Below are 22,260 nucleotides of genomic sequence, written 5' to 3'. Positions count from 1 at the left end.
CGGCTAGTTTGTGGTCTCTTAGGTTTTGAAAATGGGCCGACAATCCGACAGCTCTAAAATCGTGTAGTGTGCGCTGGGCATTACACTAAGAAAATGAAGAAGGGAGGGTCAGTGGAGAGCACCGGAGTTGAGCCTTTTTTCATTCAGTGTCAACAGAAAGAGAAAAAGGCCGGAAGAAACGATAAAGCCGATAATTAAAATGAGATCAATAGTTTTAATTTATCGTACGATTAATTGATTTATTGTTTATCGCGACAGGCCTACAAATGAATACATTTTCTACACAGTACTAAATGCTACTGGCCGTGCAAACCAATGGATTTATTTACTTATTCCCAGTTCATTGTAATGAACAAACATCCAGAAATATTTCAATGTTTATGTAGACAGCAGAAATGGGCAGTTGTAAAAAGAAAGCAAATAAAACTATCATTAAGAAATACAGATACAGGGACACCAATATTTTTTTCTCTTAAAAGCAGAGCGCTGACTAGAAACAGATAGAGGGATGATGGCAGCTTTTGAAACTCCCTTAAGTGAAACACAATTGTGCAGGATATTGATTTGGTGGTACACTGTATCCTCTATGTCCAATTATATTCAGTTAATTAAAATATGCATTTCCATGAGGCTCATTGTCATTAAGCAGGTACTAATGACAAACCCACATTTCTGTTCTCATTTTAAATGTTGTGTCTTCATTGGCTGTAAACAGAAAAGCATGGTAATAAACAGGAAAAAAGCTATGACATCAGCCTGAGTGTGATTAATCTATATGATCCATTTCACGTGGTGAATTACTGAAACAAACTTTTCAATAATATTCTAATCCATTGATGATGGCTGTCCATATATGTTGATAAATATAAATGGATGATGCGCAAGAAAAAACAAACATTTAATCTCTTGTTGAACACAAAAATGACCTCATTTAGTTTAAGAGCTAATATGAATAGACTAACAGGTGCGCAAAATCTACTTTCCTTTTCTAAATAAAATTAATGCCAAATAGGGCTGGCATTTCATTCTGCCATCCACCGCGAATGTGTCTAACACGGATTACTCTTAAATGTGTTAAAACAGACCATGAAATGGCCTTTAAAGACATGCACACACACTTACAGAATCTCATAAAAGGCAAGTGATTTGTTTGGTCAGAGGCTCTCCTTTGTGGGGCTACTATGGAGCTTTTGTGTTGTGAAAGCCAGGAATGTTAGAGGTAAGGAGGGGCCTCACTGCAGGGAGTACAGCGGGATTACAACCAACCTGGGACTCTACCTCTTTCTGCCTCTGCTAATCATGTGTGTCTGTTTATGTGTTTAGTTATTTTAGGACCTCATTTGAAACTTTCCTGAGTAAAAAATAAAATAAAATCACTAAATCTATGGAGTGCACAGTTGTATATAAGAATAAAAGAGTAGCTCCAAGATGAGCAAACATTATTAGGTGTAAATTAAGGCCAATGCACTATTCTTATAAAGGGAGCAGGGGAAGGCTAAGTTTTAATTAAGTACACTGGAGCTGAACATGCAAGATTGTGTCTTTATTTGGCAAAATGAGCAAATTATGTATGCTTCTGTTTAAATACAAATAACATAAATAATTTAAAATGTCCTGTTCTTGTTTTGTTTTGGATTTTATGTATTAAATAATTCCACTTCCATTTATGGATCAAAAACGGCAATTTCAGGGGGACCTGACCTTATCAACTTACTTTAAGAGTAACTGTGTGTTTTTGGAGTCTAGCCTAACATTTCATGGTCATACAGCCTGGAATCCAGCTGATGGTGTCTAGACTCTAGGCTGAACAATCCTGGAAAAAATCATTCACCCTTGAGTGATAGAGGACATGAATAACCAGCAAATGGTTTCCATATAAAGATAAATAATTTAAAGTACCTGAGGCCACAATATCTTGAAATCAAAAAGTTGTGGGTTCACTTCCGATCTGTTGATGTTAACCCCAAATCAATGCGTGGATACTTGGAAATGCAGCTGGGTCAATGTGATCAATGTAAAAGGAACATAGAGCCATTTTATAGCACAATAAAGTAATTATGTTACCTTCAGTTGCTATGAAAATGCTGTAAATATCAAAGACAAAGGAAGTTTGACTTTCCATCATAGCTTTATTTGACATCTTTCCAACACTTCCCCTTCAGCAAGTCATCACAACAATTCTTCTCCATGCTGTCCATTGATCCTGTTTTCTACCATCCTTTGGAGCTCAGTAGACACATAGCTCCACCAGGTGTTTGTCAATTGCTGCTGCCACTAGTCTGATGGAACAGTGTGGGGGAGATGTGGGAAAGGGGTGTTCACTGGGGGTGGGAGCTTGGCTGGGGTCTGAAGCTCCAAGGCAGAGCTTTGGGTACACAGGCTGCACATTGTATGAGCCATCAAATGGCTGCCATGGGAGTTTCAAAGATTTCTCAGACATCAATGAATGAGTCAAAGCAACACTCAGTCGATTTAGCATAATACCCCCCTTTACAAATTCAAAAACCAGACATACTGTAATATGTCTAATTGTGCATGGTGGAAGCCATCTTAGCACTAACACAGAAGCTAACGTCTACAGTCTTCCTTATTTCCGCTTTTCGGTGTACATCCAATCAGCACCACAGTAAGTGAATGTCGCTCCTCGATTGGCTACTCTGCAAACATCAGGCTAAATAGTCAAGTAGCAGCATGCCAAGTTGCATTCAAATATTTTATGCCTCCAACCAAGAAGGACAGAAACCACAGGAGGCTGGTATAACTATTTGATTGACATTGCACTGACTTAACTCACTTTGGTCCCATCAGTAGGAAGAGGAGTTTCAGGAAGGAAATTATGTGATGTCATGGGGACCTTAAAACACACAATAGATAGATCAATATGTCAATAAATAACACAAGATTATACATAATGACCTCATAAACGGACAATATTCAACAGAGTACAGATAGAAGTGCATTACTATAATATAATTGTCACTATGATGCTCGTTTTTCAAGCTCTGCACTTCAAATGGTCAACAAATGTATACTATGCATATCGACATTGTTTCACCAACATAGCCATATTGTATTCTTTTTAAGAACAGTTATTCTGTAGGTTTTAATAAATACATTTTAATGTAGAGATCTATCTATAAATAGAGTCTAAAAAAAGGGTGACTATTTTTGTTTGTTTCTATTCATTTAACTGCATCAATGTCAAATGTTTTGAAGTTAGCAAGTTACCATCAAGTTCATTTTCTGGGTGAGTCAGTGTGTGTTTTGTCATTGATAAACTAAAGCAGAATATGTTTCGGGTGTGTTTGTGTTTCAGCCTGTATGAAAGAGTACAGCAAAGAGGAAAAGAGAGAGAGAGAGAGAGAGCGTATGTCCTACTGACACCCAGCTGTGTCTGTTTCAGTGTCTATGAGAGAAGAAGCTAGCGAGAGAGAGAGCATGTCCTGCTGAGACCCAGCTGTGTCTGCAATTAGCAGGAGGCATGGAATGATGATTGCTGGTGCGGCAATGCTAATGCCAAGTGACAGGCTTCCTTGTGAAGGAGAGGGGACGGCTGCTGAGTCCCACAAAGCAACACTGTTTTTTTCTTTGGCACTTTCACTACACACATGCTAACACCAGTGTACACACACAACCCCATGTAGAGTCACACACAGATAAAAGAAAAAAATAATAGTTATTAAGGTTAATGAGGGAGGAGGCTCTTTAAATATGGACAAAGACGTTGTGTAACGCTACCCATGCTGCCTTACAGACTATATTGCTCTATCACTTTCTAGTTCGAAGTACTGGCTCACTATTAAGAGTTCTATGGTACATCTACCATAGCTTTTTACATTGAGCTACAAGCCATCAGCTAGCGCCCCCTCTGACCTTAACAACACCAACAGGCTCTAGTCTCTCCAGGTCTGTTCAGCAGAACCAAGCTTGACCCGCAGAGAATAGAGCTCTTGGTAGAAGTTGAACAGGACTCTGGATTGGGCACTGGGTGATATTCTTATTCTACACCATAACTAACATTCACATCAAATGGCTAGTACAAAATACGCTAAGCCCAAAATGCTAGCCGTTTTAGACTACTGCTCCTGGGTGGATTCATTTGTTTAAGTGTTTCTTAAATATTACAATTTCTCAGTTTCATAACGTATTTTCAACATTTTCAATCAAAAGTGTGGCACAGAAAAAAAAACGTTTAGCCATGGCCCGTCTCTTCTACAATGCACATTGAAAACCCAATCCAAAATCTTTTCAATCACAAGAGCAGCACAACCACACATCGTCTGGGAAGTATAAAATCATTTCTACAGATTGCTTTTGCTTCTTTGGGACATAGACTTCAAAAGAAATAAATGGTCAGTTCTTTGATTTTTTGGGGGGGAAGCTGCCCTTCCTCATGTCATCTTCTTCATTAAGCCCTCAGTTCATTAGCAAAAAATCCTGCAGTTGTTATTGATGTTATGAGTCCGTTGTATCTCCAAGTCCGTGTTTGTTTTACGTCTTGCATAATCCTCAGTGAGAGCAAGAAATCAAAACTCTAACCCCTCCGACATCTTCAACAGAATCAAACGCAAACCTTCATGGAGTTTAGCGTTGCACCATCGGTTGAACACATGAGGAAAGGAGCTTCCCTACATCCTGTTAGGAAGAGTGACACTGTTTCTAGCACTGCTGAAGCATTTAAGATGCAGATGTTGGTTCTATGAACACTAATCTTGTGTTGAGCAGAAGCTTCCTGAGTGTTGGAGAAGTCTGAATCATCTTGATAGACTAGATCATGTTAGTCTCTGGGTTACTGGAGTTTAAGTTCAACTGAGGTGAATTGTCACAAAGTAAATACTAACTTAAGTGGACAGGTCTTAAATAATAATCTTTAGGTTTTTTTGGAACGGCAGAGCATTTCTCTGAATCTATGGGAGACTTTTTGCATTAAAGTCATTGAATATATTGTAAAACTAACATCTGGAACGTTCTATTAAAATGTCCGTTACGCTCAGCAGTCAGTCATGGCTGATGGATTTAAAACTGAGTCACGAAGTTGAATAAAACATACAAACGCAGCATGTGCTCTGAAAGAGTCGAACCTGCCTAACTCACATTTACTTCTTTACCATGTTAGACAGTTGGTATGATGTGTTTGTGATTGTTAAAGTTTTAACAATAGAATCGTACCTTGTGCACAAACGACTCATTTGGCTCTTATTTTAACAAGTAAAGTTGTAAAATACTTTTACATGTACTCCTGTTGGACATTATAGGTATAACTATTTTGGCTTTTTCATTAAATACTTAAAATATTTACCTTCCTTGGCTGAAGTATGATAAAAATATTAGCGTTGGGCTCAGTGTACTCAAAGTTCTTTGTCAGCTCTTGCCCTTTATATCAAAAGCACAATCAAAACTGATAATTCATTGCTGTTTGAGCACAGTTGAATGGCAACAAAATGGGCTTTGTGGGCATCGCGTCCATGCAGCTGGTTTGAGGAGCGCTGAGGGGAAAAAGGATGGCCGGCCACCTCAGGAACAGCATCGTAGGAGAAAAGTAAATGTTTATCTCAGATCCGAGTTTCATTTCAGGCTGGCAATCTGGGTCTCTTTCAGAACTCTACCTGCAAGTGTCAGTTCAACGGGCAAGTGAGACTCAATAAAGAGCAACTTTATAAAAACATGGTGCCTTGAAGAATGAATGGCTGTGTATCGGGGCAATGGGTGGTTGGGTTGAGGGGCCATGTTGTGAGGAACTAAACAGTTGGAATTACGGTCAGCAACCAGTCATTGAGTAAATATACAATGAGCTACAGAAAAGCTCTGTGGTTGACAATAAAAGGGAAAAAAAAGCTGCCAGCTTCAGGCCCTGAGAAAAGTGAGCCATTCTACTTACAAAAAGCCGCTTAGGGGTGGATTGAGGAAAGAAAAAAGAAGGCTAAAACACTTGTGGGCTCAGGGAACTCTATAGGGGGAGTGAAAATGGAATAAGCCAGCAAGCACTTGAGGGCCCCGCCGAGAACCTGAATGGGTTAGAGGGGTGTAGTGACTGAGGGGGGTCTGGGGAAGGTGAATGGCCTTCTTTTTGGGTCCAATTTGTCTCTTTTCACCCCACTCGCCCTGCTCCGACTCTGACAGATGTACAAAGAAGGAGCGGCGCTGGGCCACTCATCCACATACACCCATGAGCAGCTGTCACTTTTGTCAGACAAGTTAATCAAACAAATGCCACCGTACCACCCTTTTTAATAAGGCAGAGGGAAGAGGAATGGAGGGGAACTGTGAAAGGGTGATAGAGACCGAAGAGATGACATGTGTGTCTTCGATCAATTCATCCCGCCTGCCCGCATCAATAAACGAGTGGGAGCGCGACAAAGGATAAGTTGCCATTAAACTTGTATTTTCCTCCTCTCGGGATGATCAAGGTTTTAGTGTTCTTAGCCGCTTCCTCTCAGCAGCGCAGATCTGGGAATACTAACGGAGGATTTAGCTGCACCCCCGCCCCTGAAGAAAAACGACGGCAGAAAACAAAATGCATTCTCTCAGTAATTACAAAACACACTAAGCTGCTTAGAGACTTCATTAAATGGAAGTGAAACCTTTTGTGATTGTTTTGAATAGTCACATACAGTCCAACAGCTGGATATGTTTTCTTTGTTGTTGTAAACTCAGCCTATACACACATTTTTTTCTGCTGTTTGGTGATGTAATCTCGTTACAGTAAGAATTTTAATAGGACACAATTAAGGAAAAAACAAATAATAAAAAAAAAGTCATTTTGTTCAGGTCTAAAATTTAAGAACACTTTGTGTCACTGCTGCATTTCGCAAGGCTAAATGGTAAAATGTTATGTTATACACAGTTACTGAAATGGAGAAAAGCTTGTTTCCATATCCAGTTGTTCAGTATTTGTGGATTCACTCATTCAAAGAGTTTTACATAAAATTTAACTCCAAATTATTCATGGGACAGTTAATGCAGCTGGAAAGGGTGAAATACTACATACTACTGGCCGGCGCTTGCAAAGCAGCCAATCCTGGAGCGTCATAAATTTTTTTTTGCAGATGATTGGCTTAACCCCAAGAGCGGGGATGGTACATATAAGCTTCTGTGGTATTTACAAGACATTTTTTTATCGTAAATATTAATTCATATTAACGTATAGTTGGTGTTTGAAATAATAACATAGGAAGTTTTAAGTGTATTTGAGGAGTCTCAAGTACTCACAGATTTGAACTATTTGCAGGTAGTCGTTGTCCCTAAGCCCTGGGGTCCACGGTAGCTTTTTTGAACAGGGATATTAATCTCAAAGAAAAATCAGTTTTATAGCATAATATAGGTCTTCGAGCCAGCTTGCATCTGTGACATTCAAAAACATCATCATCCTCAATTCAACATGTCAATTAAAGTCAAAACCATAACACAATAAACAAACAGAGAGTGGTACATTGCAGAAGCAAAACAAAGAGAAGATATAAAAAGTTGTAATCCAGATTATTATTATTAGTCAAAGGCAGTTATAAGCAAATGAGTTCTTAGCCTTAATTTAAAGCAACTCAGTGTTTCAGTATTTTTATGGAAGTTTGTTGCAGATTAAAGGAGCATGAAAACTGAATTTTGGTTCTCCATGTTTGGTTCTGGTTCTGGGGATGAAGAGTAGACTAGAACCAGAAGACCTAAAGAGGTTTAGAAGGTTGATACAACAAACACAGATCACTGATGTATTTTGGTGCTAAGGCATTCAGTGATTTATAAACTAATAAACAGTATTTTAAAGTATACTGCTCAAAAAAATAAAGGGAACACTTTAAGTGTTAAACACCTGTTTAAGTGTTCCCTTTATTTTTTTGAGCAGTGTATATTCTCTGAGCTTTTATTTATTTTAAAGTATATTCTCTGAGCTTCAGGGAGCCAGTGGAAGAACTGGCTCCCTGAAGGCCAGGGAGTCTTTATGAAGGAGTCTTTATGACTATTGTCATGAAGTGTCATTCGGTAAATAATGAAACTCTTAATTCAAAGTTGACACTTTTAATGGAATTTTAAAACAACTTTTAGTGCAACTTTGCCTCATCACTGAGATAAGGGTGTCCAATAATGTGTTCTTTCTTTACAAACACGAGTGAAGTCAAGTGATGTGACCTGACATCAGTTTTATAAAATTGTTCTCTTTGCTGGGAGATGGCAGTTCAGAAGACAGTAAAGCGGTGAAGTGTCCCCGGACAGCCAAGTGACAGCAGTCGACTGTCTTCTGGCATTCTGTGCCACACCACCCAGTAATTATCAGCCCCCCACCCCGACCCCGGCACAACCAGAGCAGCGGCAGAAACAACAACCTTTAATTGTCCCGTCTGAAACTTGATCTGACCCCTTCTGCCCTGTGGCACGCATCGAGTCGGTGAACGCAGCGAGACAAGCGGGAGCATCAGCAACCGAAAGTGATTTAACGCACAAGTGCAATTTTGCCACACTTGCGAGTCTGATAACCATCCAAGGTCAACGGAAATACTTCAAATCAATCAATGAGCCGCACTCCTAATCCTCTCTGGGCAAAGACAGATTAAGTGTATAATTGACCGATGTAATCCCAGTATCTGCAACTCCAGGGGGCGGGAGGCAAAGCGGAGTGGGGGGGACGACGACAAGGTGGCTCAAAGATTTACTGGCCAACAGCCTCATCTGTGTATTCCTCATTCTTAACTTGCTTTTTTCCCCCTCTGCATTTACCCTACCTGCTTGGCTTGCACACTGAGATGATTGCGAGGAGGGAGGGGTATCAGTTTTACAGCTATGGTGTATCAGTGTGAGGCTGGATTTGGCTCAGACTAAATGCAGAGCTTTTTTTTTTTTTAATCAGCAATCTCCAGTCTGTGCAATGCTAAATTCCCCCTCCACCCCACCACCCCCATCAATTTAAGTACATCTGCTTTAATCTGAGCCTCTCTGGCGACCGTTTGGAGAGCAATTGAGGGTGCAGCAGACAAAAACAAAATCCATTTTTTTGCCTATTCTTTTGACACGTGTAAACGAGTTATCATAGACACACACATTTTAGAAAATTATTGCAAATCATCGTCATCATTAGTGCAAAACCTTTAAATAGTAGCCAAAAAACCACAGTACTGATAATTAGGTCAAAAAAAGAAATTACTATAAGAACAAAATCAAAATTCTTCCAAAGTTTGACTAACATTCTTTTTCTCTACAATGAAAAATTGCAGTAAAACAAATGCAGAAAGGTTGCAAATTGTACATGTTTCAGGGGTCTGATTCAATATTAAGACATCTAGAATGTCACATAAATTGTTTAGCACTTTATCAAGTTTGAAGACTCCAACGCGCTTCACACTACATTCAGTTATTCACCAATTCTTTCACACGCTGATGGTGATAAGCTACATTGTAGCCACAGCTGCCCCGGGGCAGACTGACTACTGCAGTTTCGGACTAGCAACCCACCAGTTACAGGACAAATCCCGACTTCCTGCTCTGCTGCTGAATGAGCTCCATCCTCTGTCACTGATAACGTGGTATTGTTGCAAAGTTTGTTTTTTTTCCTGACAAAATCAAGCTAGTGTGCTCTTACAGATTCGACATGTGAAGTTAAGCAGGTTTCAACTTCAAAATCCTTTGAAAAAGAGATCACTGACTCCTACCTCAGGACACAAGAGTGCAAAGTATCATTTTAAAATGTGACCAGTGTATTTTTCTTTTTTGTTAATCAGTGGGTCAAACCTGTTCAGTTTGGAGACAAAATTCCTCAAAAAAAGAAAAACATAAATATGATCTTGGGATATGATAGATCACAAAAGAAAACAACTTTATAGCAGCTAAGGGGATTTCAGAGGCCCATTTAGAGTTTAATCATTGTGCCTTACACACCTGCTTTCAGAGCAATCTCACAAAACTGCAAAATACATAGTGGAATGATTGGATTAACACATTTCTAAGCGGCCGATGAAAGAATGAGTCATCCTTGAATATCTCTCTCTTTCTATCACTCTATCTCTTTCAAAACACGTCCATTCATACACACACACACGCACGCACGCACGCACGCACGCACGCACACACACACACACACACACGCCCGCACGAACAAATAAACAATCAGACACACACACTTCCCCAAAAACTTGTTTTAAAAACATATTCTCTCACGTGCTCCTCCTTCACTCTGGAATCTTTGAGAGAATATTAAGGACTTAGTCAATAGGCCTGCATCCCTACACACTGCTGCTTTGAAAAGATTCAGTCTTACACCGCACTCCAGTCAGTCTGATGTGAGCACTGACACATAAATTGGCACTAATAGGCTCTTTTAAAATAATCACCTTAGCGTGGCTGACACTAAATGCATGACAAAAGCCTAAATAAAGTGACACACAGTATAGACAATGGCAGCAAGACATGGTTAGAGTTAATTTAATTTACCTAAGAGTCTTATAACCCACCCCCCCATTCCCACCAACAAATACTCACTTTATTGGAAGTGCATTAACAATGTGTCTTCTGACATCAAAATGCACAGTGACTTGTTTAAGTAACGTTAATTTGATTACTGGTTTGGAAATAGTAATGCATTAGGTTGCTTGTTGCTGAAGGAAGTGGTGATATTAGAGCAACGCGTTGCCAGCATCGCTGATCCTCAATGTCTGAGCTCCCTTCTTGAACATTTAGTTTTATGGAAACATGAATGCTCCAGTTGATATATTCTTCCCAGTATTTCAGGGTGTGACGACACACAAAAAACAAGTCCGATTTAGTAGGAATGAGTGAAGCAAACGGCTCTTTGAGGACTTACTGTCTTGATTTGATTAAAATATAATCTCTTTTGTATGGCACTCTCTTATTCTGCACTACGGTTTTAAAAACTCTAATCTTGTCAGTCGGTGACAAGATGGGTATTCTGCTGGGTAAAAACAGATCCAGTCTTGAAAAGTAAGAATAGATTGTAAAATGTTGACCAAAAACTGTTTTCTGAGCATGTTGGGTTTTTTGAACCTTTGGGCAACGACGGATCAGGAGGTAGGTGTTCGTTTGGTTAGTAAATAAAAAATAAATAAAAAAATGCAGAGGGAGGGAATGAGTTCCCTTATCAAGCAAGGATTAGTGGGAGCCCATGTTGACCCTATTTTAGGGATATCCAGAAGCAAACAGAAAACTGCTGAAAGTGATGCCATGTGATGGTAAATGTTAATGCTCATTTGTTGCAACTTATCCACATTTGAGATGGAGAGATATTAAGAAGTCATGTCTATTACTCGGCATTTCTCTCTTATAAGCTGAATATCTCTCTAATACATCCTGTAAAGGACGGGAGTATTTGGACCACGGCCATTTTCAACTGGACATTTTCCCATGTGGAAAACCTGAGTGGCACTTCACAAATTGTTGCTGTTCAGAAACAGTGTTTTACTGCACCCCTCCAGGTTGTGGGCTCTAGTGTCCCTTATATGACAGTAGGCTGATAGGAAAGGGGGGAGGAGAGGGGGAGGGAGAGGGGGGAAGACATGCGGCAAACATCGTCAGGTCCGGCAGTCGAACCCGCGACGGCCGCGTCGAGGACTCAAGGCCTCCAAACATGGGTCGCGCTAACCGTTACGCCACCACGGCACGCCGGTTTTACTGCATCCTAAGCTGTCACACTGTCCCCACTGGGAAGGCACAGATTCTTAGTGTTTCCCAACAATGAACTAAGACTTGGTGCAATTCTCCAAGTAAACACCATTTGATTGTTTGTGAACAATCAAATGGCACTCAGTCACTCAATATATAAGAACGATTACTTAGTTACAAATGAAAATGATAATTATAATCACAGTGATAGTAAAAGCCTTACCAGATATATTATATATTGCTTCCATAAGCAATATGCTTCTAAATGTTTAGATTAAAACTGGGTCGACTTCTCTGATCCCGACTTGGTTTTTACTATATTGCTGAATTTAAAAGCTGACCAATCTCAGTGAATTTTGGTCATCATTTGACAAACATTAAATATTTTGAAGACTGTTAAAGAAAGTGTTGAATAAAAAAAGTATGATGACATTTAAAAGTAAAGACTTATTTTAATATTGATATTTTAGTGAACAAATTGACTGTCATGTAATATGTAGATATAACATAACCACCACAGTATGAAAGTTTATATGTATATGTTGTACTTGCATTTAGTTTAGATTAAATTAGATTCAATTTAATTCAACTTTGTTATTACATATGTATAAGTACAGAGCGATGAAATGCAGTACAAGTATCTAAACCAAAAATGCTTTTACCTGTACAAGAAATGCGTTTAGCAGTTATTTAACAAGTTATAAACGCCTACATGACTTGACTTAAATGTTAATCTCATATTGTTCCTGCCATGTTGAACCAAACAGAAGGAAAAAGGGAAGAAAAAGACAAACATCTGAAAAAAGAATGGATTGTAAAAAAGCACAACAGGGCCGCAGAGAGCGGTTGCTGACACCTTCACACGCCTCTTTGGTACTGAGGGAAGAACTGATCTGGAATGACAACAAAGAAACTAAAGCTAACACAAATTTCAGCAGCAGTCTTCGAGGTGAGGGGAAAAAAAGGGCTACATGGCAAGACAGCGGTCAAGTGTCAGACACCTCTCCATCAACAACAGTCACACAAACAGGGACTGAGACAAAATGAGAAAGGCATAAACCTAAGGCCTAAATTCAACACAGCGGCACACATGGAAAGAGGCAGGCCAATGAACATACAGTTTGAGAATAGCTGCAGGGAAGCGCAACCTTCACAGGAACTAGTTTCAACGTTAGCACACACTAACTAAAGCGGAATTATGTTTTGTGCACGGTTCTCTATGTGAAGCCGCTGAGTTAAGGTTCACATGTTCTAACATGAACACCTCAATTTTATAGATATAGATATCTATAAAATTTATATATAATATATATCTGGACTTATATATATATATAAATAAAAGGAAAATGTATTAAGATAAAAAAAAGCTTCACAAAAGTATTTCGATATTTCTATCATTTATAACTCGGTTGCTGAGTAAAGTGTGGGTGTGGATATGTTGCAGCTTACATACATCAAAAAGTCTCTCGACGTAAATCTCCTCATTGACCTTCTCTCGCAGCATGTCCTGGGAATGACGAACAAAGGTAACGTAGCAGTCTGCAACATCCATCCCTGGCTTCTGCAAGACAGCAAATAAAGACAAACACAGATGGAGATTAAGATGCACTTAAAGCTTGATGTTCTTTTCCTTTTATAAAATAAACACACATCCGATATTTGATTAACACTCTTTTTAAAAAAAATCTAATGAATTTATCCTTAGGGAAGTGGATATGTACACGATACTTTCAAAGGTGGTTTAATTAAAATGCTATTTTAAAAAAACAGAACATATAGCAGAAATTCTAGCCGATTAGTCGAGTGAACATTTATATCAAATTAATCTGAAGGTTTTAATGCATGCTATCATCATTAGACCGAAAAAGCAGTGAAATTTCCTAACTATATCACTGCAGCAAGAATAGACTTGTTTCTATGCTGGTCCCGCTCAGTCTCAGTGTTGCAGTAAAACAAAATTAGGCTGAGCAGACAGAATGACAACAGGTTGGTATAAAGCAGATTATTCAGTTTACTCATTTGAGTACAAATCTTTTTCATTCACCAGGTAGTTAAAGTTCCACAAGGCTCTGTGCACAGACTAATATCCATCACTTATATCTCATGCTGTATTTTGATGAAAAAGTCTGGGTGACTTTCAGTTTAAATACACCTTTGCAACAAACTGCTCAGTCAGTCACCTTCCCTGGTTGACATAAATTTACTACTATCTCTTGACCAGAACAATTCCTTTAAACACTAAATATGTTGATGTGAACACCCACTGAAAAACAGAGTCTCTACGAGTTTCACATATCTTCAGATATTTTTGGTTTCTCCATTCTTCTTCGTAATTTCTTTCAGGTTCAATGGAGAGTATCTGTGCAAATCAATTTTCTACTGCTGCCCAGGATTCCTGGAATTGCTCAAATCTAACCCATGCTCATTCAGGAGGAGTGAACACTGGAAGATAAATTGATGCAATCTGATGCGTTTTTCTTGGATAAAAAACTTTTTACCAACTTAATTTCCCTGGAACTGTCACCAACTCATCGTGATATTAGAGAAGCCAAAGATGACGAATTGATGGAAGGAAGGATGGTCAGCAAGACGGCCTGGTCTTGCTAACCAAGACATGAACCCTACCAACAAATAAAAAATCGGAGTATTTGTTCACCTGGGATGTTTTTCTGCAACAAACATTTTGAACCCTCACTCAGACTGTCAGATCATTCACCAACATTTAACTCTAAGTTCTGCACCAAACCAGTTCTCTTGTCTTAAATCCCAACCTTTAACAACAAGTCAAAAAATCTGCACAGAATCTATTATTTGCTTTTGCAGACCACACAAGTTCAGGATATTGTATTGACTTATATTTGTCTAGAGAAAGACTTTAGCAATTTCCTGTACGTGCCTAGAACTACGCATGAACCTAAATTCAATTTGCACAATACCCAGAACCCTAAATTGGGTTTGGTTTTCCCTAGAACAGTGGTGTTCAAAGTGGGTCTTCGAGGGCCGGCACCCTGCATGTTTTAGTTCCCTCCCTGGTGGTAGTAACAATCTTTTCTGCATGTCAATGTTCTACTTAGGCCTTCTAACGAGCCATCATTTGATCCAGGCGCGTTAAACCAGGGAGAGAACTAAAACCTGCAGGATGCCGGCCCTCGAGGACCGACTTTGAAAACACCACTGCCCTAGAACATGAAGGACGAATTCATCTCTGAACACCTCACTACTATAGACCATATAACTCCATGTAAATCTGGGATTTCTCTTATGAAAAGCCTTTGCTAATCAAACCTGTGCAGACACATAAAAAAAAAAATCATTTTGTCAGCGAAACTCTCTTTCCATGCATCAGGGATACAACTGTAACACGATTTGCATGCAAGGCCAGAAACTGTGAGCCCCTACTAGCATACACAGAGCCTATTTGCAAGGCATTAATTTAAAATTTGTTGCAATGGCCGAAGTGTTGGCAGCGAATGGAAATCTGATGTGAACACAGTCAAATGAACAAATCCTCAGCGCCAACCTGACAGCAGAAGTGGCATGTGTTGTCCAACACTGACTCGTGATGTATGTTGCGCTGAAAGAGCGAAGCACGCGTCATGGCTGCCTGCCAGTGTCTGGCCACATGCAAATGAATTGTCATTTGGGGAGGAAACATGGGGACGTTTGACAAAAAAGAAATATGACAAAAGCTACCATCTGGATTCTGGTATTCCATGCGAAATCATGGTCAAATATTTACACATGCACAATGGGAAAAACACACAAACATGCAATGAGAACTGCTTAGGAGGAAATTCCCTTCAATCACTGAGATTTTCAGTTTTACAGAAGTTTTCAAGACATCACTCTAGAACTGGATTTACTAAACTGCAACGTTCTTAAGGGTATTGTGCAAATTGAATAAGCTTAGTTGCTTATGTAAATTTTCTAAAAAAAAAAAACAACAATAAATACAAAGTGCTTTATTTTATTTGTCTCTACATTTTTATAGTTCTCATCTGAGAAGCTCTAAAAATTACTCTTGGGTAATTAAAATGTAATATAGTACAACAACAACAAAAAAAAAGATAAATAAAAACAGATATTGAGGTTTGGATTATATAAGCAACTAATTATCATAAACACGTTCTGCGGTCAAATGTGTTTAGTGACACAAAAATCTTGTGGCTACGCTTGCTTCAAGTAAAGATAAGTATTCTCATCCCAACCATTAAATATGCTTTTCTCTGTCTAGCAACTAATGATTCTACTCTGTATAGCAACTAACTATTTTTCTTGGCAAAATAAGGAAAATGTGAGACATTAAGTTTAATAAATAAACTTATTTATTAATAAGTTTAATAAATTAAACTTATTAACCAATTCAGATGTAATGTTCATCTGTATCAAGATATTTTCTTATTTGGTGACATAAGCTGGAGATTTTATTTCAAGTCAGTTTGAATTTTAGTGGAAGGTTTTAGTAATTTGGGAACGTAATCGCACCACAAAAGTCTCTGAACTAGAAGTTCAGGACCAGGAACAATGCCGGCAAAGTAAAAGCATTTTTGAAAAACTGCAAAGAAAAAAAACCCAACAAAAACTAAATAAATTATTTTGTAACTTTTTGTAATATTAAATCATAAAAAAAAAAAGAAATATAAAAAATTTTGTGATCAAATTTCTGTGGAGAACATTTTCATCTAGTACAATGTAATAATCCTTCATAAGTAAAATTGATTCTACTAAAAATAAAACTTTTGCCGTTATCCTGAATGTAACTGTAGAACCTGATCTCTTTGGAACGTTTTGATTCAGTTGAGCTTTCCGAGTTATCAAAAAGTATTCTCTTCAAGTACCTCCATGCTGGACCTAATTCCACATTTTCTTCGCATTGCATGTGTTCAGTTGCTTGTTAAAAGACACTATGCCAGGCTACCACAAAAAGCAAAGACAAATATTAATACTTACAGGTACATCTACATACTTTGAGGCAGCTTTTACCTTTAAAAGAAAGGCATAGAAAGGGGTTAGCATCATTACTCCAACTGTGAGACCACTTTTAAGAGGAAGGGCTACTATGGTGAGACTGTACATAGCACAGTGGTTAGTGCCTGCTGAACTAGCAGCCGTGACTTGCGGTGCATTTAGCAACAAACGTGCACTCACTAATTCAATATCCTTTTTTCCCCCACAATACAGCAGATGTCCAGCTGAGATGTTAAGCTATTTCATGGTGAGAGCGCCTTCATAAAAGGTCAAACTGTATTACAAGAAACACCAAACAGCTTTGAATCCAAAATGACTGATTATCAAATTACAATGTTTCAGTTGATCAGGAAGGTGATATACGATCAAGAGTCTGATTTTTAAATTCACTGCAGCTGATGAGCTTGCAAGAATTATGTTAATAATGGAAATTTAGATGGTGAATACTATCAGAAGGAACGAATAAAGGATGTTGTACTTACTGTGAAAGATAAGAAGGAAGAGAAGAGGGTTCCTTCGTCATATCTAGAGAGTTTAGATAACACACTCTCTAGAATGACCACAAACTAAAAGCAAAACAGGACAAATGTTAAACCATGATAGACAAAGGATTTGAAAAGTACAAAAAATGTTAATTGATTTGAAGTTTTATCCAACAACAATGTCTGCGAATAATTGCTTTCCATCAGGAAGAAAAGTCCAACACAGAGGCATCTTTGGAGTACAAGATGGTCCAGTTGTGTTCCTGAGCCCCAGCTGTGCATGAAGGTGAGATCATGCACCTTTAACAACTTATTCCGTGGCCCCCCTCGATTGTCTGCCACCGAACTTGTAACACCTGCACTTGATGGACTCAGGGGAAGAGAGTCCACTCAAGCCACAGCCTGGTCACCAGGTTCTCATTGGTGAACTCCCCAGCCCTGGTCTCTCTCGTCCAAATTTACAAGTTTGTCTTTTTTGTGTTCTGCAATTCAATCAAAGTCACTGAGTCAAGCTTTGTGTGACCCCTCCATTGAGGACAATTTGCCATTGAAGATTTTTAACCACAAAGCGATGCCCCAAACTACGGAGACCCAACAGCGATAAGGTTACTCAAACCTCTTGTCAACGTGGCGATTCACCAGAAGGAAACATCTGTGGGATTGCTTTGAATCTGAACAAATGTGTCTTTCCTTTCATTTTCTCATGTTATGTTGTGGCCTAAAAGCCCGCTCGGTGGTGTTGTACCTTTGCAACCAAAAGAGTAATCATCTCCTTCACCGTCTCCTCAATCAGATGGTCGATTTGGGAGTGGTATTGTCTCTGGGGATGGAAACAACACAGAGTTAGGCATTTTATCTACATTTACAGTATAAACATTTCTGAAAGAAAAATGACATCTGTCCATGTGTCATTTTTTATTTCCCCAGCAAGTTTCTAAACAATAGATCTCCATCTATCCAGCCTTTGCTGATTTTATGTTTTCATATTTACATTTTTAACTATATTTGAGTGTCAAAGAAAGAAGTGCTAATGTTTTGTTATGAAATTGTTTTTGTTTTTATACTAAATAAAAATTATATGCAATGAAACTAAATAGGTATAAACTAGATTACAAGATAACCATGAATGAATCCACCACAGTGATGGTAGTAATACAAATTGGGGGAGAACAAAGGATAAGAGGAAACTTTTATGAATTCCTCAGGTAAAAACATTGTGTTTTAAAGTTATGCAAATGAGAAAGGGGTAAAGTGAATTACTCGCCTCACTTGGTACTTTTATTTTAGTCATTCATTATAGAAATAAAATATACAAATTTAGGTGATATATGTAAATTAATGAAGTGCTCTGCGGATATTTATTTCACATATAGGGATAGAACAGAAAAGAACTTAAGAAACATTCATTCAGCAAAAATAACCTGCTTTTATGGGGAGCGGTAGAAACACTGTAAGACGACTTCTTTCCTCTGACAAAACTGTGAGGGACTTAGGAATAATGAATTTATCGTCAGTAATTAGTATCAGTCTGGAGACTGTGCAAAACATGAGATCTCTCACATTCATCCCATGTATATTCAATACTATCTACACATATGGTAATGAAATCCAAACAATTCAAGTGAAGGAAGACAGACAGTGAAAACTGATGACTAATTATTCATTTGGGAATTAATGGGGGGCCTGGGTGCAGGGCAGGAGGGTGGTGTGACTCGAGAGTTTCATTTAGATTTTGGTCACACTTACCCATTGTTTGACAAACTCCATACGGTAGACGGGGATGGTAAACAAAAAAAGTTGCAAAGAAAAATGGCATGGCACGTGCAAAATTACACAAAAAGCAGATGTGTAGTCAAATGTTTATCTTGCATTAAAAAAAAAGGATTTACACCTTTGTAGGCGTTTGCCCTTAAAAGTGCTCCAGCCACCACAGCACCAGTTTTAAACTGGGGTGAGAATATTAAAGGAGAAGATGAAAGAGAACAGAAACGGAAACCTTACCTCCTGACCGAGGTCCACAACACACAGTTTGGCTGACTGGGACTTGGCGTCCACCATGACATTAAACATGGTGCAGATGGACTGAGGCACGCGGAAATCTGTGGTCCGGCTGCTTCTCTGCAGCTTGGCCTCAAATGCTGCCCGGGTCCTTTAAAAGGCGGTATGATTGTTCAACATCAAAGCCACATATATCTATATAAAGATATACGTGACTATATGTATGCATACATAGATATGTATACACACTCCCTGGCCAAACAAAAACGTCGCCACCTGAATTTAAATGAATAAATATGTCTGAGCCTCCAACTGGATAGTTGGGAATTGTCTTTCTTTCATGATGGTATTAGGTTTTCTGACCCCCATACACAGACACTGTCAGGAGACAAGTAAAAATCAAAGACTATTATAAAAATGAAAAAGCTAAAAGCTAAAATCCAGGGATTTTTCAACCCCTAGAAAAAAAAATCCAGGGGTTGGATTTTTTTTCCCAACCTCTGGATTGGAAAAGGAGGCAAGGAATTGGAAACACCGCAAGGAGACAGAACGGATGAGGTCGAGCTGAAGGTGGAATGTCTAGAAAATTGTGTACAGCGATTACTTGAGTTTTTCGTGGATGGGGACGCCGGGGAGAGGTGAGTGGAACGTGGTTGTTGGTTCTTGTGCGGGTTTCCAGGAAGCAAATAAGGAGGAGGAGGAACGCCAAGGAACGAGGATGGTTGGAGAAAATAAATCTTGTGGCATTGCAGAAGTTTCTCGAAACAATCCCACAGCAAATATGTGCTGCAATCAAAGCTAAAGGTGAGCCAACAAAATATTAGAGCGTGGGACCCTTTCTTTTGGCCAGGTGGTGCATTAGCAATTCTCCCATACGCTAAGAAAAGAAACTCTTACCTAACACATTAATCTAATGTAATGTCACACTCCAAGAAAAAATATCAGTTATTTTTGTCCAAAAAGTGGTTACCGTTTTATACAAGATTCTATCATGTCACTGGACATCAGCTTCAGTCTGGTTTCTAGGTGCTTGCCGAACTCTTCTTCCGGCCAGTGGAGATCTCTGATGAACGTCTGCAGAGCGTCCAGCTTCCAGAACAGGTCCTCCGAAGTTGCTGAACCGTTGCTACAGAACCACAGATCAGAGTCATGTAAACCCAAACTGATAACTGAGACACAGCGAAATAGCATTTCCTGCTTACATTAAGAACTTAAGGCTTATTCAATTGTTCTATTAGTACAGTAATATTTGTATTAATATTCATATTAAGTGCAGGAAAAAAGGTAAGTGAAACGAAATCAAGGCTGTGTAACTACAATTTTCAGTGTCAAAAATAAATAAAAATTTTATAGCCAACGGTATTATCTGAATAAGATATCTTGATGAAGCATGATGAAGCATTCACACAATCATCATTTGACAAATTAAAACTGGCATACGCATTAAACAGGAACTAGAGCTAAATTGTAGCTGTTCATCAGCCACTGTATATGTAAGGTAAATTTAGGAAATGTGTGAGGATGACTTTTTCAATAGCTTTTCACATAAAAGAAGAAGATGGAAAAAAGAAATGAAACATTCTTTCACACATACATTTACAAAAGATTAGGACTACTCAGGAAGGAACTCAGGGAAAGACAAACGTACATGATAACATTGATAACTACACAGATCCTAGGTTTCAACTTTCTTTTAAAATCAGGTTTTGATGTTAAAAGAAAACCTTTTTTGCTAAGACATTAGAATTCAAGAAGAATTCAGGAAGGCTAAGAGATCAAAAATTGGTAGAAACTGGTACAGAGGAACTGACAACAAAGACATAGACGGAAGACAAGACGAGGACTCGACAAGGGACACAGGAGGGATTAAATACACAGAGGGGAATCAGAGAAACAAGACACAGATGGGAACAATCGAGGGGTAGATGGACAACACAGAGACTCAATAGACACCGAATCCTAAATGAATACACAGAAAAAACCAAATCTTCACAGTATTAAAGTCATTAAAATCATGGGGTCAATGTATGAGACCAAGCAAATACAAATGTACTTGTTCATTCCTGAGCTACAAATACATTGAACAATAAATATAAATACAACACTTTCATTTTTGCTTCCATTTTTCCATGAGCTGAACTCAAAGATCTCAAATATTTTCCATATGCACAAAATGTTCACAAATCTGTCTGAATCTGTGATAGTGAGCACTTCTCCTTTGCAGAGACAATCCATGCCACTTCGCAGGTGTAGCAAATCAAGATGCCGATTAGAAACTAGCATGATTATTAATTATATCTTTTGAGTTCAGCTCATGGAAAATGGGGACAGAAACAAAAGTCTTGCATTTATATTTTTGCCAAGCGTAGTAAAGGGAGTAAAGGTACGGGAAGATGACAGCTAACGGAGCAGATGGCTCAGGGAAGGCTCAGGACTGAAAACCTGAAAGGATGCAAACGTTCATAGTGAGGTGGGAAAACGTTTCACAGCCTGAAATAAAACAGCTTTAGTGTAGATTTTGTGGATAAACTGCCAAAATTGCATTGTTTTTTTGTTTTTAGATGATATATATCAAGATCATATATATATATATATATATATATATATATATATATATATATATATATATATATATATATATATATATATATGCTATATATATATATATATATGTATATATATATATATATATATCAAGATCATATATATATATATATATATATATATATGCTATATATATATATATATATATATATATATATATATATAGCAATACACACTCCGAATCACAATTAGCTTTTATCCAACTGGGTGGAGAAAAGTTGGGTATTTGTGGGAGGCTAACACTTGGTCCTGTTACATTTGGTAGTCTGGGCATTTGGATGCTGACACTCAGCAGAGTGCTTGCTATGCTCCCGTGGAGAGAATAACAGAAGATGTGGATCTGCAGTCAAGCCTGGAGCAACAGAGGCACACAAAGCAATGTGACCAATAGAATGGTGAAGACCTACTTAAGGACACAATTGAGACATCTTTAGAAACATATTAGGAGCCATGAAAAAGTGGGCTGATAAATCATGCTGTAATATATAATACAGTGCTGCACTATAGAAATGCCACTAATTTTTCAGTTTTAGAGTAAAACCAGGCTACCGAACGCCATCATTTCACTGGTTGTTCCAGAAAGTGAATCCATACTGTATTCTCAGATAGG

General features: G+C 38.4%; 1 protein-coding gene across 5 annotated transcripts in view; it reads right to left on the bottom strand.

The window, feature by feature from the left end:
* The window catches only part of LOC102220602 (calcium-dependent secretion activator 1), a 96,318-nt gene that overhangs the window by 11,268 nt on the left and 62,790 nt on the right, over window positions 1–22,260 (bottom strand). For all 5 annotated transcript variants that reach the window (XM_023324900.1, XM_023324902.1, XM_023324903.1 and 2 more), the window contains 6 exons: window positions 20,017–20,172; window positions 19,050–19,197; window positions 17,794–17,868; window positions 17,049–17,132; window positions 16,549–16,581; window positions 13,052–13,159 (listed from right to left, as the gene is read on the bottom strand). In XM_023324900.1, the coding sequence (XP_023180668.1) occupies window positions 13,052–13,159; window positions 16,549–16,581; window positions 17,049–17,132; window positions 17,794–17,868; window positions 19,050–19,197; window positions 20,017–20,172 (604 nt within the window). The remainder of the gene's footprint in view (window positions 1–13,051; window positions 13,160–16,548; window positions 16,582–17,048; window positions 17,133–17,793; window positions 17,869–19,049; window positions 19,198–20,016; window positions 20,173–22,260) is intronic.

The sequence above is a fragment of the Xiphophorus maculatus genome, chromosome 20, assembly GCF_002775205.1.
Source record: "Xiphophorus maculatus strain JP 163 A chromosome 20, X_maculatus-5.0-male, whole genome shotgun sequence".
Taxonomy (NCBI): Eukaryota; Metazoa; Chordata; class Actinopteri; order Cyprinodontiformes; family Poeciliidae; genus Xiphophorus; species Xiphophorus maculatus.
The sequence above is the reverse complement of the archived record's forward strand: the minus strand, read 5'-3'. Positions and strand labels throughout refer to the sequence as shown.